The 20,127-nt window shown below is 39.4% G+C and overlaps 1 protein-coding gene across 14 annotated transcripts in view; it reads left to right on the top strand.

Moving 5' to 3' along the window:
• The first annotated feature begins 1,263 nt into the window (after positions 1-1,263).
• Positions 1,264-20,127, top strand: part of gpc5c (glypican 5c) — a 126,155-nt gene continuing 107,291 nt past the window's right edge. For 13 of the 14 annotated variants that reach the window (XM_034702813.1, XM_034702815.1, XM_034702817.1 and 10 more), the window contains exons 1-3: positions 1,264-1,374; positions 5,108-5,184; positions 17,602-17,763. In XM_034702813.1, the coding sequence (XP_034558704.1) occupies positions 17,655-17,763 (109 nt within the window). In that variant the 5' untranslated portion in view covers positions 1,264-1,374; positions 5,108-5,184; positions 17,602-17,654. Of the gene's footprint in view, positions 1,375-1,594; positions 1,681-1,770; positions 2,232-5,107; positions 5,185-17,601; positions 17,764-20,127 lie in introns of all 14 variants that reach the window. The other variant, XM_034702814.1, reaches the window with a different exon arrangement.

Below are 20,127 nucleotides of genomic sequence, written 5' to 3' on the forward strand. Positions count from 1 at the left end.
TCGCGGGCTTCCCCTGGGAATCCTGTGTTTCATATTCCTCTGCTATGAACTCTGGGTAATTCCCTTACGCTAAGTCTGCAAAAATGCCCACTTATGGAAAGGGGGCATAAGGGCTCAAAAAGTCAGTGAGAGATCCCTCACACACTTGAAGATTTGACAGTGGGACAGCCCTAAACCCTCACGGACTTAGCGGGAACGTGCCTCAAAGTCAGTGAGGGCTTGAGGGTGGACATTGAGATTGGGCCCAATACTGAATGGCAGGGATCTTTGGGTCCTCAGTTCCAAATCAAAAGCATCAGCATCAAAAACAGACATAACTCTGTAGTGGATATCCCTGCATGAGCTTAAAATCACTCCCCATAATTTTCTGTTAACACAATTTATCCCTCTGTCCTTAAATTAGGGGTAAATACATATTTTTGGAAATCATGAACGACACTTTTTCTTTTGGCAAGCAATGCTAAAAGAAAAGGGGTTGTACAAGTACAAATGAACATAAATGTGCCAGTCCTAATAGGAAGAGAGATTCTAACACATTTAAAAGCACACTACAACTCATGCAAAGCTGTTCATAAGCTTTCTACTTGAAACAAAATACTAAGCACCTCACTGTGTTTCCCCTTCACACATACAGACATATTCACAAGTCCAATATCCAATTAAAGAAAATATAACTCACAGATTTTATTCAAATCAATGTGTCCTGTCCTGTGTAGTCCTTGGTCTACCAATGGTCCATGCCAGAGATGTATTAGTAAATATAAAACACTCAACCAAGCACCCAGTTCAGCTAGCTTGGGACCACTTGGTGAACACCTAACAAAGCTAATTAGCTTATGGTAACAAGGAGTAGTTATAGTTACCTTGTGTCTGGTGGCTACTTTAACAAGGAAACCTGTCCATTTGGAGACTTTGTAAATTACCAAGAGATAAGGTAGAGAACAAGCTGGATGCCAGTAAGAAAACAGAAAAATGATCCAAATCACCGTAATCAGTGAACTGAGTTTTGCCTTGTTCATTCTTCAAATTCAGAGGAGTAGGACTATTTGATATTGGTTGTGGGGAAAAGACAGAGTATTAATCACATTTCTCTGTATTGATGGTACAAGTCATGAGTATGGTTTTGAAAATACTGAACCTGTGAGGAAAAGTTAAATTAAGTTAAAAGAAAAGGCTACTTTAAACCATTTTGTAGTGGGAGCATTGCTTCTGGTGTTGGTTTTAATTGTTGGCCTTGAATGCAGCCTCTCAAAGGTAGGTAAACTCCTCCCCTGGTCCAGCCCCTTAATCAGGTGAACCATATAGCACCTGTGGCAACATGGCTCCCTTTCGGTCTGGTTTGCCTGCTGGTTGCCACATGCTCCTTGTACTGAGGTAGGTTAAAAATCAAAAGGATTATTCCATGCTTATTTTCAAGTCATTTTCATTTACTTAAAAGCTAACAAAGTTTAATTTTGTCCTGGAATAGCCCCCTGTCTGCCTCCCTGCCTTGGGTGTACTGGTGTCTGGTTCATTAAGTTTTTTGTTTTGTTCAAATATTAATTGCTGAGATGTGGAAATATTTTAAAGGATCCATTTTATCTCTTGTATTTAGTGTCTGTTGTCCCATTGGTCCTTTGCTTGAGGTGTCTTTGGTAGCCGTCTTCTTTGTGTCATTGTTATAGTGAAGCCAGTTAAAGGGTAAGTCAGGCAACTTGAGGGTTGATGCATATTTTTAAAATAGTTATAAAGAAGTTTTAATATATAATGCTTTATTTTTTTGTATTTCAGCCATTTGTCAGCTGCTGTTTTTGCGTTTTATTGATTATTGCTGGCGCCCCTCTGCTGGCACCCCTCACTTCCCCCTCCCATTTTGCTAATATTAAATCACCTTGGACTGGAAGTGTTTTTTTTAAGATAAAATAAACAAATTATATTGTAATAAACTTTAATACATCTCCCTAAACTGACTAATGTACCTCCTTACCGCAATAACTTGCCTCCTTGATTCAGTTGTTGAACCTGATTTGCCTTTTCATTTATTAAGGTGTTTGTATATTTCCTGGTGTGAAATTCCCCAGGTGGCGTTGTCAGATCAGTTCAATTTTTGTTTATTCATCATCATACGGCAAACCCTGAGTGCCACACCACCTCCACCTTGCCACAATTTCAGAGTTTTTTTTTTTATGTTGACAACTGTCAAAGTGTATCTGACGTTTAAAAACAACTTTCCCTCAAACACGCTCAATGAGGTAAATATGCAACACCTGTTGTGTTAATTGTTCATTTTAAGCGTGATTATACACCTGCGCCTGCTAGCTACATTAACAGGGGTGAGTATCTTGGTGAGACTGTTCAACCATTGAGTGTTTTACATTTTAGACAATTCCCAACCACAAATGTTCAACTTAAAACGTTTTTTATCTCATGACAGCTTGCCTTACTACCTGAGGTGGGAAGTATGAAGATAGCATGGAAGCGTCTCTCAGCTGCCGTGGCGTTTTTATGGCTACCTTTTGTGCAGTGTGGGTCGTCTGACGAAGGACTAGGCCTACTATCTTCTGGCTTAGATTTCCATGAGTCATTAGCGCAGGGGTGTCAAACATGAGGCCCGTGGGCCAAAACCGGCCCGCCAGAGGTTCCAATCCGGCCAGCGGAACGACTTTGTAAAGTGAAAAAATTACAGCGAAGACATTGACTGCAATTTTTCAATAAAAGTAACTATTTTAAATTTGTCCTCTGGGGGTCGCATAAAATCAGTGCTGATGGAGTGCCCTGAACTACACTTTTTTTTTCTCAAAGTGAGAAAATAGATGACTTGCTGTTTGCATAATCTGGTTGAGATTCATAGACTTTTTAGAGCACTATAAGATGATCCACTAACTACTAACACTGGCACTACACCCCTGCATACAACACTGTCCAGCAAGCACACTGTTCATGCTGGAGCTCTGGGGTCCAAAATAGTCAAGTTTACCTTCATTCTTATAATCTGTTCTTTTGATGTAAACATTACACTGTCAGGTGAATGGGTAAGCTGTGTGTTTGGTGTGTTTGCAGCAGGTTTCAGGGCTTAAAGATTAAAATATTCAGCCCATTGAGACTCATCATGGCAGAAAATACAACAGCTGTTTTTGTAAAAATATAGTTCATTAAATGTGAACATTTACAGAATGTTCTTGTTCTTTTTTTGCACTAAAACAAAGTAAAAAAATTTGAATTTTCATTATTTATAGGTTATGTTTATGATTTTACTGGTCCGGCCCACTTCAGATCAACTTGGGCTGTATGTGGCCCCTGAACTGATGAGTTTGACACCCCTGCATTAGCGGGTCCATGTTATTGAAAAATTGACAAAATAACATCACATAAACAAACTACAAAATTGCTGTCAGCACAAATGTCTACCTCTCAATTTCAATGTATAATCTGCGCTTTTATCAAATGTATTGTCTCTTTGGTACTGACTACCTGAAGAGGACTACCCAGGGCCCCAACAGAGGATGGGATATGAGTCTGAATTGAAAGTGTACTTTTTGTATTTATAGGCCATAAATATCATAAGGCAAGTAAAATTAGTTGAAAAGATAATCATAATGAACTGACAAAAATATGTGCTCCCAATCTGAGGCACCTCTCTCCCCTACTGTATGCACAAAATGTTTATCTGCTTGCATAAGCTGGCAGTATTGATTTGACCTGTCAAGAGCAAATTGAGTTATACCAAAGTGTAGACAAAATCAGGATTTATTAAAGACTCTAGTATAGATAATTAAAGAGAGATAAGGGAATCTAGCTTTGATCATACTGCATTGTATATACATTTCTAATCAACTAATCGGGATCATAGGTACAATCTCATATGACCCTTTTTTAAAAATAAATTTTACTTTGTGGTTAATAGGTCCACTTTGGGGTTGAATTTAGCCCTTTTCCAAGTAAGCTAGCCTATCATATTTGATACCGACAGATTTATTATAATCTGTTACTTGTCCACTACTGCCTTAAAAACCTAACCTTTTCCATTCATATTCATTATGTATTCATTAATACATAACATTTTTATTCACAAATCTAACCAACAAAATAACATTCAAATGGATGATGGTCTTCGGAATAGTATTCAGGACAATGGTAGTGTTGCTTTCTACAGTGTCCCTCTGAATGTTTGAATGTCAATTTTTAGATATGAAATTACAGAATACAACAATTAAAAAAGTAAATAAAAATCCATGGTCTGAAAGTCATTAAGCAGAGTGTTGAAAATCAAATGTGAAGACCTGTTGGCTGGTTAAAACATGTCAAATGTTGCAATTGTGCAAATATTAGCAGTACTATTTATTCTTTATCATTTAATTTGAACTGCTGTGTGACATGAGGTAACTTTAGTGAGTGAGTTGGAGATGAATTTAGCAGAGTATGGTTTTAATACTACTAAAATAGTATTTTTACTTACCTACAACTCACTGTACATACACCACTGTGCAAAATATCGTGCTTTCTCTCTTATGATTATTTCAACAAAATATTCAGTGTAAAACAGTTATAGAAGTTGTTTAAAGGTTTTAATGTGGCATTAGTGTAATGGAAGTGTGCTTATCAAAGTTCTGTGGGGTTGGCTCTGATTTTGAAGCCAATTGTGGTATCTTTTCATTGGCACAGAATTCCTAGAAAATCCCCTGGATGGCAGATCATTAAACAGTATAGAGGTGTTTGAAAAAGTCTTAACTCTCGTCCAGCAGTTGACTAATTCGTAATTTTTTGTTTGTTTTGACAATGACAGTAAAACAGAACAGCCAAAATAACCTTCCTAAAGTTGAATTGATGAAATAGTCTGCTTAAAATGAAATGTTTACTTGCTCTCAATAAAAAATAATAATAATATTGCAAGTCACTCATAAAACTGCTTAATTTATCTCTGTGATTCAAACACTGCTTACCACAGAGTACTGACTTCATTCAAGCAAAGGTTTGAGGCAATGGTCATCACAATACAGTTGATACAATTCTGTTCTGATGCTGATCTCTAAGCTTAAGGTCTGTTAAGGCTGCCTGGTCTTCAAATTTCACTTGATTTTTTTGCATGAAATGTGAAGATTGGCTAATTACAATTGTGTTTGCCTTGTAGGAATGGAATCTTGGAGTAAGGTGTCCTGCACTTTGACACCTTAAAGTGCTTATCATCCCACCAACAGCTTACCTGTGGTAAGTTAAGACTGAGCCCAGAATACATCTACCTTAAACCAACCAGCTGTTCAGCCAAGATGTGCGGGTAAAGCCGAGTACCCTATGAGTGTGTTGCTCCTAATGATGCTACACAACAAAAAGTTAGCTGAATGGACTTACCTGTCCAAATTTGCCTTTACTTGGTTTCTAGGCTGGATGTAAAAAAAAAATAGTGTTCAATAAAGTAATTCTTTGATCCCCTTTCATTCCTTTATTTTGTTTCCATCTTGTGACTGGAATCATCCAGTCTCAAATATTTCACCTCCACTCACGCTCAACTTCATCTCATAACAGGCTGGATTAGTTGAAGCTACTGCTTAACACTTAACTGTTTGCATGAAACTGAAGAATGCCTGTAGCAACTTGCAGTGAAAAAAAGATTCATAGAGGCTCCCTGCATAATGCTTCAAATTTGGGGATAAAGTTATTTTTCAAGACTTTGCACCTTGAGCTCTGATCTCGTTCATGACACCCATCACATTCTATCATACTACACTGCATTTCCCCGATTGCAGATCATTTGCAGTGAAATATCTTCATCTCGGAAGTGCATTGTGGGTCAGAGAAGCCAAAAAAGCATGCTGGCTTGGTGTAGTGTAACATCCTGGTATGTTAAAATGCTGCAGCAGCTCCATACCAGTGATCCTGGATCATTTCGATCAAGACCTTTTTAAAGGTACCAAGCACTGGTCGCCAGCCTATGTGGCTCTATGATGGTCCTATAGAAAGAATGCAAAGGCTTCTCCTTCATTCATCCCCTGTGCAAATCAGAATCCCACATGTGCACGAAATAACAGACTGAATTAGCTCAAGAACAGGCTGCACATTGGTGCAGTGATTAGCGCTGTTGCCTCACAGCAGGAATGTTCCTGGTTCGAATAACAGCTGGGGCCTTTTTGTGTGGAGTTTGCTTGTTCTCCCCGTTTCCTCCAGGTACTCCAGCCCTCTCTTACAGTTTAAAGACATGCTCATTAGGTTAACTGGTCACTCTAAATTGCCCGTATATGCGAGTGAGTGTGTTTGGTTGTCTGTCTATATGTTAGCTGGGGGCCTTTCCAGGATGTACCCTGCCTCTCCTCTCATGGCAGCTGGGAAAGGCTACAGCCCCATGACCCTGAACAGGATAAATGGTATAGATTATAGACACTGCTGAGTGTAGGCCTTTTAGCCATTACTTTGTAACATTGACAGCTGTCAAAACTATAAACAATGCTCTATATATACTTATGTTTTGTGTCTCATGGATGCTCAGAGACTGTGGGTATGTAAACTTAAAGGTGTCCTCATGACACATGCCAGTACTTGTGACAGTGGTCACCAGTATCAAACCTTCAACAGATACAGACAGGCAAATGTAGGAGGCTAACTGTGGTATCAGACTTTGTGGATACAGCTTACTTTTAACTACATAAAAATGAGTCTTCATGATCAGAGATTGTTTATTTTCATGGTAATCCTGATTCATGTGGAATCACTTTGTCTTCTTATTCCTCTTCTCTTATAGAGACTAGCTCTCAACACTGGCTGTTTCCAAACCACTGGAAGAAAAGCTGATGTCAGTCTCTGCCCTGTTAATGTTCTTAAAGTGTATACTGAAGCATCAGCTGTTTGTGTGTTTGGTTCCTTGGGATTGATGGCTCATTGGGCAAGGAGAGCATTTAACTGGGTTACTGACATCATAGCTGGCACACACTCAAGTCCTTGCAAATTCATCAGTTGTCACTTGCTCAGAGTATCAGACGTTGGTCTGCTTTAAAAGGTGTTTCAGTGGGTGATACCTTCACCTGCACTACATGAGTTTCATGCTGTGCGATTAGCTTTCTCCTAAAACAAACTTTCTTCTTTGTAGATGCATTACAACAGTGAAAAGCATGTCTATTGGGATAACTGTACTTTCATTAGTGATGACATTTAGCAGCTTAAGCAAGTTCAAGTAGAGTGATTCGTCAAAGTTTAAATGAAAATAATGCTCTTTGATCTGTGGGAGATAAAGAACAGAAAACTCTGCCAAAAGAAGGATGTGCACCAACTCGATTTGGCAATACATTTTTACCCAAGACCAAAAATCAAATACAGCTTTATAGTTATTCTGAATAGTAGTTATGATTTGAACATTTTTTGTTAGACAGTTGGCAGCTAACCAATAATGTATTGTCTGTCTTATGGAAAAAATGAATGCAATGTTTAACATGTAATGTACTTGAGAAAACGACTGTCTGAGGAATGGCTTGTTACTTTTTTGAGAATGATTCTCTTCCAATTGGTGTGTCTCCTGATTTAAAATCTGAGGTTAATCCAGTTTATTGAACTAAGAATCTTAACAAAGTTGCCTTTGATTTTTCTACCAATATGTTTAACCTTTTATGTGATTTAAACCGTGTATAAATTATGGCCTAAAGGCTGCTAAACCCAAAAGCGGCTATCTAACTGCAACATTCTGTTGTGTGCTTTCAATGTCATGAAGCATTTCCACCAGTAGATGGCAGCAATGTTAATCAAATAACAGGCCTCATCATCATTATCACTGACTGCAGGATTGCAGGGAGAATCAGTTGCTATTCAAATATTTTCATACTCTAAAACTAATTTGATCTGGCTGTCTTGGAGAGATAAAAGTTTATTGGCCAACAGTACGTGTCCTCATCATCCTAAGTCTTCATAAAGAGGAAGAAGAACCAGAGAGTAGTAGCCTCTGCAAATTTTAAGACGTCCTTAAGGACAGAAACAAAACGGTAGAAACAAGGTGTAGAGGTGGGAGTCTAATCTGATTAAATTTAGTACATAGTAATTTAATTTAAAATAATAAGTAATTTAAATGTAGTAGGTCTGAGGCTTGACCACGGAAGTGAAATAACATAATCCAAATAATGGTCATTTTGTGCAATTTCATATAGTCTAATTGGGATGCAAAAGTGATTCGACAAAATATGTTGAGATATGCTTAATCTTATTTTTTCCAGTTGCAATGTCGTCACGATACAAAACTTTGTATCAAGATGCAAATGCTACGAGTGAAATGGGGAAAATATTAAAAACATTTTGAATGTTCTATTTGGGGAAGTTTAGTTCTAAGTTGAAAGTTTTGTCAGGATACTGACACAGCTCGATACATCGTATTGAGTTTGAGTTGGGGCACTTAGCTGAAGTAAACAGAAAGGGAGGGGAGTGCGCGCGAGGCTTTGGAAACAGGCATGCAGACAGCCGACCACTGCAAAGTGTTGGGCGCGGGACAGACTGGCTTCAGCCCACACACACCACTCTTCATCCGTCCGAGAGAAGACACTGATCCTCTGCTGTGAGGCGCCCACACTCATCCCGAACAATTATGTGAGAATCAGACGGAAACGTTTGTCAGATGTTCAAACTCATCGTCGCTTTCATTGCACTCCAGTGGCGTCTGCTTCCAACACTGTCACACAGTTTGCAGTCAGTAGGCTATCCACGAGGATACCTGGTGTGAGATGCGGCAATGTCCCGAGGAATATGCCCACGCGTGAACTCTTGCGGGTCCTTCTGGATCTTGTCAGCGGTCGTACTTGCGGTGGTTGTGATCGATGTGGACGCGTACAGTTGTCATGAAGTGAGGACCGCTTTCCAGCTGCGGCAGGTCGGGCCGCTGAACCGCGTACCGGAGACACCTGGCACAGGTGAGCCAGTGGGTTTGGCACCTCATTGTAATGAGCACTAAGACTGCAGCGCAATGCTTACATTGTAGATTACAGAGCATGCCATGTATTACAGTCAGACATGTATCTTAAACTGCAATAGCGGTTGTTGCAAAAAAAAAAAAAAAAGAAGGTGCGTTGATAGCCTACTACAAAATATAAAAAACAACAGCCTCCTCTGTCAAAAGCGCACATGCCTCAGTAAACAATCACTTGAAAGTGGTCTCCAAAAAGCAATAAGCCCACCCAATTAACAACAAGAGATTTAAAAGTTCTCAGACAGAGCAGATATTTGGTACAGGTACTTTAGCCAGAAGGGATCTCTTCTCATTATATGTTAGTTGAAGACTTCTAAGGATTTTTTTTTTAGTGTTAACTTTCTTTAATGTTGAAGGCTATAAATGGCATATTAGTAACTGTGATGTATTGTTTTTCCAAACAATATATCATATTGACAGATTTAGACTGATGTGAAAGGAAGTGGAGTGCTGCACAACTGACCAATCCTGTTATATCCCTTGCCTCATAAATTCATTGTACTTTTTATATTCCAACAAACATTTAAAGTGGTTGCATTTTTATTTAATTCATACATTTTGGTTACACAGCATCATGGTTTCTAGAGTGTTTTTCCCACATTCCCAACATAACACACAGCTGCTTATCAAACGAGCAGCCAGTTTGGATTTTAAACAATTATTGGGCACTTTTTTTTGGCAGAAAGCCAACCAGCTTATTTACAAGCTGCTGAGACAGGCTTTCTGAGCCAGAGCAAGTCTAGTGTGATGCAGAAGTCTCATGTGGTTTAATCTCTGTGCATAAAGAAGCTACAATATTTCATCAACAGTGGGGGGTTGCATTATCCAAGTTGATTTGTATCCATTGCTTAATTTTAAGGCCATGTGTTGCAGATACAGGGCTGTCATTGGTCTTTTAGCTTTTATGCACTTGGGTCAGGAAACACAATACATAGATTTTCTGAAGACTCCTGCCAACAGCCTGTAGAGTGTTTTTGCACCTCTGACGACATGGCTATAGTCAGTATCTTTTCTGTCTGATGTTAAAATTGTTTTCATTGCAATGCAGATGGAAATACCTTGGAAGTTTTGTGGTATGTACTTTCCTTTTGCACACAAAGTTATTTTATGAGGATAAACATTGGTTCCAAATCTGTTTTGGAGGCAAAGTGCATTGTAAGTGGGTAGGCTTTGATTCAACTATGCAAGTTTAGCTTGAAGTAATTCTTCAAACATAGTGAGACACTTCATCACTTTTAGGGAAATATATCTTCTTATATTTGCTGACACTGCAATCATAATTTACATTTGAACTCAACAAGGAGCTTTTCAGTGGACTTCATACTTTTTTTTTAACCAAGTCTTTGGTTATATTACAAGTATTTAAGCTTAAGGGAAATCAAAGATTTAAGTGCTTTTTTCCCCTTTTGAATACTCTTACAGCAACAGATATACGATGATCAACTATCTATATGACTCCAGATCAGAATTTTTGCTGCATAGTGTCACATAGGTGGGTGGAAGATTAAGTATCATCCTGTCTGAGTCTGCAAGCTTTAACAGGGAGAAGAGCAATAGATAGCTGAGTGGGAAACATACCTAGAGGTACATCCAAACCACTTGATATGTTTGTTTAGCAGGGTGTCACTACTAGCAACAGAGGATGTAAGTTTCATTGCAAGCAGTAGTTTCGGGTTGGCTCTTAAAGACAACAGAAGAACCATGGCCTTCTGATGATGGCAGCAGTCTGGAGAGAGGCTTGCATGACAAACTTTTTACAGTCTGCAGAACACTGGCTGAGGCATGGAAGTGTGTCTGCCTGCAGTTGCAGCTGCTCTTGAGCATTTTACCTGTCAGTGAGAAAACAGAAACAAACAGCACAGGAAAGGGATGCAGTAGCACTTCCTTAAAGATAGATTATTTCTGTCACACCTGCCTTCTAAACATAACATTTTTAGGATGATATAATCTAGATACAAACTTTAGCCAGACTATTAACTGATCTAAATATTTGTGTTTGTATAACTTGGTGTAAAGGGGTGCATTTCTGTTAATTTATCCCATCTCTCACAGCTAATCAAACATCGCTGCAGTTCCAGGAGTGCATTTTGGGCTCCAATCTTATTTTGCTCTTTATTTGTCTTCGTCTTAGAGAGGCTGCTTTGGGTCAGGCGCAATCTTGTCTTCAAAGCACTGACCAATAGAAGGGGGTGTTAGAGTGGGAGATTTGGTGTATATGTGCGTGTGTACACAATTTTGCTACTCAGCTTCAGTTCTCAGATCAAATGCCAACAAAAGCAAGTCTTGAAATTTGAAGTGGCAAAGCTTCAGCCCTTTTCACAGCCTGGTGTTTGTTTTAAGATACAGTGCTGCGTTTCATTCATGTGTGGTGAGCAGATTTCACACCAAGCACCATGAGGAGTGCAGCGGCAGGGAACTTAAAAACTGGCCTTTTGGATATAATCTTATAGAAATTCTACTCAGTATTGCTTTGATTTTAATTATTTTATCCAAACTAAGTATGACATGTACTAAGCAGTAGCTATTATCAAGAGCACTGTAATCATAGTTTTGCAAGTAGCCTATTAAGGATTATTTATAGAATACTGAAGTGTAGGAATAGCTAATAATAAAAATATTTTTAAATCAAGTTAAAGCCCTTCTGAATACTTTATTATTAGTGGGTGTAGACTTTATATTTATATGAACGCCATAAGTGATCACTGAATGTGGAGCCATAAGAATTAGAGTTCCCTCTGCTGACTAGTAACAGTATAGGTCATGACCCTGCCTTCATCATGTTAACAGATGGAGCATTGGTCAAACTGTAAAAATAAAGTACACGTCGTCAAACTGTCATTCTAGTTAGTTATTTTTTTGATAGCTTTATCTTTAGTTATTTATTCTGTATCTGATTAGTAGAGTTAAAAAACGGTGAGAGAATACTTAGCAACTCTAAGACAAGAGTCATTGAACTTTCATAGTCTTGCGTGTCTGCCTCAGACCAACACAACAAGGTGGTTTTCTGTGTTTTATTAAGTTTGTGTTACTGGAAAGAGTGTGACGTCAGTCCAATGGCGCTGCAAGCAAGTGGCCTCTGCGCAAGCCTTGGCTGCACCAGCACAATATGTCAGTGCACGTGGAGGTGGTCTTTTGGCTTCACCTCTCACAATGGGCAGAGATGAAGGCACATTGTCCATTCTATAAACAGTCAAAGATAGTTACTGACATAAAGTAGTCTATCCTATAATTGATTGGAAGAGTAATGGTGGATTTGGTAAGCCAAATCTTTTGAGACACATAGGGCCCGTAGAAGGTGGGTCATTTGAGAAGTAGAGCGCTAGGAGTTCTGTTGACAGATACGTCTTGAGTTGCCCTCTCGGAGTGTTCTCAGATATGATAAAGCTGGTTTACAACTCAGTAAAAAACGATCTGAGCAGAGCTGGTTTGATTGTGTACCAATCCAACATAGATCCCTGCTTCTAAAACTTTATTACCACTGCCAGTCCCTGATTTACTGAGTCATTAACAGCTATTTCAGAGTGAAAGAGAAAGTGTCTCATATCTTTATTACAAGGCAAGCAGGGTCATGTGTTAATAGCGAGGGAATGGGAACACAGTGTGTTATCACATGTCACCACATCCTTAACCAGTTACAGCGGCGTCAAAAACCTTGGCAAGCTCTCAAAGCTCAGCATGGCCTTTGATTGGCTGCAGTTGTTTTGATTCTCCTTTTAACTTGGCCTTTCTCACTTAGCGAGCACACACATGGTGCACTCATACTCCATACAAATGTATAACTATTGAGCATCAGCTGGACTTATTCAAACTGCTCAATGTGTAAAGTGAATGTAAGTATTTTATTTAGTAGTAAAACAAACTCTGACATGGCTTCAATTTAATGGACTGCACTTCAGGTAATGTTTCACCAGTCCACCCTGAACACTAAACCCTTACCAGTCTCGTCCCAGTCTGAAGCTGATTATTCTGTCTGAGTCCCTCTCTATACAACACCTCTTATTGGATTTCAGCCTAAGTCTCTTACTGTAGAAGAGGCGGATAGGATTTTATTAGGTTATTTGACTGCCAAGTTTATAATCATTCACATCTCCAGTATGATAACAGTACAGAAAAGATGTGCTTTATTGTGCTCTGGGAAGTGAAAAAGTACATGAGAGGAGCACTGTTTTTTGTTTTTTTGTTGAGAGGATGTCTTCAGTAGATTATCTTGAATATTAAAACAACTACTGTGCCAGTCTGTGGCTGAGCACCTCTCTGATAAAATGCTGCCTCATCAGGTCAGCATCTCCTCGCCCATAAGCTTTCCACCCCCTCTTTTAAGCTCCGTCCTTCCAACCTCTGCCCTCTTTCTCAGCTCTGGACACAGTGCCAATCACTGCGGGCAGTTCCATCTTGAGGTTTGGGAAATCTAAACATTCCAGTTGGTTTTCAAGGTTGTTCAAAAAAAAAAAAAAAATGCAGGTATGCTTAAGATGTGTTTTCATTCAACTTGGTCCATCCAAAATACAGCAAATCTGTGTAGAGTAAATATCCTGTATGTTCAGTGGCTCTGGGAACTTCAAAGGGAACTTGGCTTCCTGAAGCAGGAGAAGGGTCGCTGCATTAATTGCATACTTTTAACAAAGTTATTCCTGTTCTCTGAAAAATATCAAAAGAGCAGCATCAGGAAACCACAACCGTCCCCGTCATGAGCACATTCCAAATCAGACAGTTTCCACACCATTTTAGGGAGATGGTAGCTTTAAACAAGTAATTTTTTAAGTGCAGGACTTTATACGTGAACTTTAAAAGGATGAGAATGACACCATCTGAGCCGTACTCTGTATTCAGCTCTGCAACTGTAGCACAACATATTGAAAATGGCATGTGAGTTAGCAGGGTAATTATACAGTGGTAGAGTTTCCTTGATCAGGAGTTTTGACTTTTGCAATGAAGGGCACTGAGGTATTTCTGAAGGCGCTGTGACTAACAAGTCGAGACCCCTGAGCCCTGACTTTAATACGGAAAATTACTCATGTGGTATTTGTCACCAGAGGGCGATTAAGTCAATTAGCATTCAGAGTTGACACCCAGTCTGGAGAGCCAAGTGTGTTCAGGTTTAACCATACAAAATGAGTAGCAAACACAGTGGACTCTTACTATAAAGGATCAGCTAAGCTCAGTCTGACTATTACTGCCCCTTTTAATACAATTTTTTTTTTTATTTAAAATTAGATGCTTCAAGGCTTACCATTCCTAATTTTTAACAAACTTAAATATTTGCAAAGACATAACATTTCCATCGAAAATATTGCTATAAAAAGTGTCTGCTTTGTTTAAACTTTGAGACGCCAGTCCAATTCATTAGTTCCCCGGTTCCAGAATACTAGTAAGACTACTTTATTTCTAACCCAGTGCATCCACAGTAAGCATACGTTTTATGACTTCATCAGAGCTCTTGGAGCTTTCTTGTGCAAAAAAAATGGATTTGTTGTATTACATATGTATTTATGATGCTTTCTGTCACCAGTGAGTAATAAATGTGCTGTATTAGTGAAATTCACCAGTGTCTGCAAAGTCCAGCAAAACCTGGTTGATTTCTAGTCCATGTCAAGATAATTGGAAAGTACTAGCTTGGTGCAGCATACGCAAAAACATTAAATGGCTCAGGGCACTGTGAAGTCAGTCCTCGCACTAGTGAGTCAGGCCAGGAAAACTGATCCAAAAGGCTTCAAAGACTCATAGCTGAGATTGGTGCTTTACAGCTCTTGGTCCAAATGTAGAGTGGCAAGGATAGGTGAGAGTTAATCGAAATGACATCTTGGTTTATTCCAACAGGATTAAAAGCCCAGAGATATGGCCAAACTATGCAACCATAACTTGATCTGTTGTTGTCAAGTCCAAGAGCATCCATCATCCAATGGGGCATTTGAAGCTAGACATGAAAAATTGTTGAGTCATGATTCCCAAGCAACTGCCAGAGTTTGAGAGTCCAATAATTTACTGTTGCAAAACAAGCCCACAGAGACTGAGAATCCATGCAAATGAAAATTGCACTTTTTAAAGTGTTGAGTCACTGAGCCAAATGATGTTATCTTCCAAAAGAAATGATCATAAAAAGATTTGAAAGGAGAAATCAATGGGCTTTAACAATCCTTATGCTGTTATCTGAAAACATAACTGAAGTTTGGTTGAAAAACATCTTACTAAAAAGGAAGGCAGACAGATATAAATAGAACAAATGTGTCCTACATTGAAGACTTCAGTGACTCTTAAAGTCCTTGGAAGACTGCTGCCCTGAGTCCTCAATACATATTTTATTTCACCCTTCAGGCAGAACCATCAAAACAGTTTTTCAAAAAATATACTGCATCTAAAATATTTTCGAAGACACAAAAGAACAAACTCAGCAATATGTTCACCGTTGCATATACAAGTATAGTGACATTACTTTGAATGATTGCAGAAAGTGGCCTGGCATATATTCGTGACACAGTCAGGCCTTCCTGACTGCTGTGGTGGTTTAACAGCCAAAGTCTCTCTGAGTATCACTTACTCCATGCATCTACTCGCAAGGGACGGAGAGGCCAGGCTGGATTCCACTCTGAGTCCCTGGATATTAGTTTCATATCACAGATAACACACAAACACAAAGGAGAGAAAGAGCCAGCCAGAGAGGAGAGCAGGGTCAGGGACAGAAGAGAAGAGGGTACAGATACCAAATATGGTAAAATGAAGACCTTTTTTAAGAAGAATCAAAACAGCCTCCAGCCTTAATGTGTCATGAATATTTGAAAAGATGGAAACCTAACAATATGCGCTACTGGAGCAAAGTCTATGAAGTTGTTTTTATTGAACAACGAACAAGGGTTCATTAAGAGCACTTGAGATTTATAGCTGAGAGTTTCAGGTTGTAGATTTGATGAGCTGTGTCTCATATATATTCTAGAAATAACAAAGATCAATTTTAAAAGCTGTCATCAAAACTTATAATTAAAGATTACCCATTGAATCTTTGGATTAAATATTTGATGACATGTAAGCCCAGAGATAAGGTAGACGTGAGCAGTATTCACCTACTGACATTGACCAATGACATACTTAGACCTAACATACCCGTTCAGTTTTGGAGTTACTTCAATCAAATTGACCCCTCACTTGGAAGAGTAACAAATGTGGGAAAAATAAATGTAAAAGTTTGAGTCAATAAGATTTTAGATCTTTGGCTATCCATATATTGTACAATAAAGAATATGTTCACATATCACATCTGTCAACAATTTGTAAAGGAGCTCCACACAGCCTGTTAGGAGTTAGACTAAGTACATATAGATGAAATGTATGTTATTAAAATGGGTCATAAGCCAACTTGAAACATAGGCTGTTCAGGTTCTGTTATTGAGGAATACCCAAGCAAAAAAGATTGGACCTTGCAGAAATGGTGTCAACAGAGAAACCATGTCGGCAGGGAAACGATGTCAACATAAAAAGAGTGCACTGCTGCAGAGATGGAGATAATGAGCTGGAAGGGGCAGGACAGCCAGTTATGACTTCACTCGTCTGGCTCTGGGATGGGAACAAATGGAGCCTCACTGGGTAATTAAGAGACACCCAGGCCTCACTAGGATATGCCAGGCAAATGGGAGAGAGGGAGCAGAAAGGGAAAGAGGGATTGAGAATGCAACCCTATTGTGTTTCATGGAGGGATTTGGGCAGTGAGGCACTGGTCTTGCGGTCTGTCCTAAGGCCATGCTTCAGGCTCTGGTTACAACACCTGCCTCCAGCTGACCCCTGTCCCACCCCCAGCCCCCCTCCCTGCAAAAAGCGTTATCATTTTAGACTTATGCATTATAAAAACATCCCTATGCATGTGAGTTTGTGCAAGGAATTGTGTGGGAAAGGGCGATCTTCATAGTTCATTCTAATTGTGGCCACTCTCAGTGATGTCATGACAGCGTCTGTATAAGTTTAGATGGTGAGAAGCAGGTGACACAGCCTGGCAGGGCAGACTGGACTCTGTTTCAGCTGATGTAATTGTGCCTGATTGAGCTGCTCTTTGGATCATAGCATTTGCAGTTAGGTCATTGCCTCCATGTGCTTATAATGAACTGCAGTGTTATGGCCATTGTCTGGCTACTCCTAAAAGTGGTGTCACACAAAGTACTCTTTATGAGTGTTTATGTGAGTGACAGTCATTTTGCATGTCTGCATTACAAAATTAAAGTAGAATTGTGTATTTTTACATTTTTACAGAACATGCATTATACATACTCTTCAAAATGTATGTCTTGACGACATGTGTGCAGTGCTTTGAGCCAAAGATATTTATATATTTGGCAGACACGGTATTTATAGCAGGAAACGTGGATGAATTCTTGGTCTACTTTCTCACCCTCCCATGGTGCCTCCTCTGTCTCCCAGTGGAGTTATGGCCTGTCTATCTATGTGCGTACTCAGGACACTATACATATACTCACACATACTTCCACAGTATAGTGAAGAATTATATATAATTATGTCTCCTCACAAGATATGATATTCTATTCGTTGTATAATTTTCACTAACAAGCAAATGTTATGCTATCTCAGTCAAATCTTCAGAGCCTCAGTTTCCTGTGAGATACGTTGCATGCTTTTATTCATGTACTTATTTGTACAAAACAAAAAAATTGATTAAGAAATAACAAAAAGTATGTCTGCTTCAATTGTCCTAGATGTGGATCTGCTGGTCTGCAAGCATCAGGGTCCGTCCTGCTGTACCCGGAAGATGGAGGAGAGCTACCAGTTTGCTGTAAAAAAAGAAACCCAACACAACATTCACTCCTACAGCTATGAGCTCGAGCACCTCCTCTCTGGCCACTCGGATGCCTTCCAGGGTGAGTACTGGGACAAAGGGGCTAAGGTTGGATTGGCCTGAAACAGAGTAGTTGAAATGGGTTGTAAAAAGATTCTGGAACTCAGTGGTTGTTCACTTGTCATTTAGCTATTCCAGTGCATGGTGTAGAGACTGATCTTCCAGATTGCTTGTTCCTACAAAGAGCAGAATTTTAATAACCTGACCCCGCTTAGTACTAAACAGAAACTGGACTTACACCCCTGATTTTGATCCAAAGTCTTAAACAAACAAAGAACGCTATTGTGTTTCTTTTCTGTCTTGCAAATGATATTAACTTGTCAAGAATGTATTGAAAAAAGTTTTCACTTAGCTCAATAAAGTCACGGATGCTGGCTTGCAGACACGTGTTCAAGTCAGAGAATGGGCATGGCTTCACTTTCCCCTCTTCCCTTCTTCTTTGGGTTTGGCAGCAGAGGGATCAGTGAGGTTAAATAGGAAAAAGAGGATATTAGGCCTTCTCAGCTTTTGCTGTTTGGTTAAAGATGATCTTTCTTAAAATCATCCTGCTTCCAGAACAGCAAATCCCTCGGTTGAAGCCCTTGAAGAAATTACTGTGGCTTTGAAGAGTGAAACAATCTTTCCCCAGTGATTATTTTTGTTTGTTTATTGGGTGGTTGTTTTGGGGTGTGTTTCTTTCTTTTCTTTTTTGCATACCTTCTTGGTAGCCTGGTCAGTTCAGAGGTCCTGAGTACCGGATAAACAAGTCTTTGCTGTAGATTGAAAGCTTGTTTCAGGGCTGCCAAAGGGTTTTGTCCGGCACCCAACTGAATCAAGCCAAGTTGCCCAAACTTATCCTTTCTCCTCCTCTGGTAATTGTAGTGTCATTTGAATTTAAACATTTCCGAAACTGACCAATATTTTCCTCCTCAAAACCTCCAACACAATTCTGCAGGGTGGGAAACGAGCTTTGGATGCTTTTAGTGCTCCAGGAATTTCTGTACCATGCAATTAGTTTTATACCAGACAATAGACTGCCGAGACGCCATGTAGGCAAAGCCTGGGTTTCTGGTGGGTGTAAGAACTCTGCTGGCCTCGGTGTCCAATATGAGAAACTTCCATCATATGTGAGTAAGTCCTGTAAAAGGGAATGAAACAGGTTCGGAAACACTCATGAAGAATGTATTTCAGACTATCCAGTCCATACAAATTAGCTTCTGTGTTGATGTTTCATGCTGTGTTTTTTTTAACTAGCTTACACGAATAGAAGAACCTTGTTCAATGTGCTCCTGGTATTTGTCCTTTTCAACATCATTAAGATCTTTCCCCTCTGACCTCATGTCTGAGCATGTCTGGAGAATGACGATCAGGTGTTTCATTTATGAAGAAGAGGCTAGAATGGAAAATAAGAATGGAATAACAATAGAAACTGATGCTGGTGTTGCCGAAAATGGTGATGTCACTAACCCTGAATTTTTAAGGCCTTCTAAGGTCAGTCTCTGGGCTTTCTCAGTGCCTCAAGTGGAATGTGAAATAGCAAGAGGCTCAAATACACATGAACTAATCAGAATGTGCACATGCAGGATGATGGAAAATTGTTAGCAGGTAGCTTCTTTCTTCCAGCCCTTTGTGTATCTTTGACTGCAACGAAAGCATCATGCAGGCAACATTTTCTGCACAACTCTTCATCTGTCAATCACACAACTCGTATATATCATATAATGTGTGAGCTTTCTTTAAACACTGTCTCTTTTATTGCTTTAACCTAAAATCCCTCCTGCTGTGTGCAAAAGTTTAGCCAAAAAGACATGCACACAGAGAGAGAGAGGATAGGAGCTTGTCTGCATAGTGCGTGTGTGTTTTTGTTGGCCTGCCTCTGTTTTGACAGCCCTAAAGGCCCTACTGTGCTTTGTCATGTATGGGAGTTGTCATGTCATGAATATGACCTCATAAACACAGACCACTGTTATGAATACTGGAAGTTTTTTTCCCCCTCAGATCTTCCTGATACCGTATTATCATCATGGAATAGGTTCAATCATTTTCTGCAATAACAAACTTTCTACTGAGATTGAACCAATAAACCTTTGTTAGTCCCTGAATAGGACCCTACATACTCAAGCAGGTTACATGTTTTTACATATCAGCCTTCTTCTCATGTAGGCCCCATGACATTTATTTAACAGGTGAGTTGTCCCTCCTAGAGTTGCAAAGGGGTGGTACTTTTCCGGTAAATTTCCATGGGAAGGTAAACTGGGGAAATTTGGAAATATTCCAAATTGGAAACCTCCTATGGGAATTTATGAGAATTAATGGGAATTAACTGGGAGTTGAGGGTAATTTAATGGAAAGGTATCATATCCAAGCATAAATATGTTTTGTTATATGCAGACATCCATCCAAAATA

This window comes from Notolabrus celidotus, chromosome 15, assembly GCF_009762535.1.
Source record: "Notolabrus celidotus isolate fNotCel1 chromosome 15, fNotCel1.pri, whole genome shotgun sequence".
Taxonomy (NCBI): domain Eukaryota; kingdom Metazoa; phylum Chordata; class Actinopteri; order Labriformes; family Labridae; genus Notolabrus; species Notolabrus celidotus.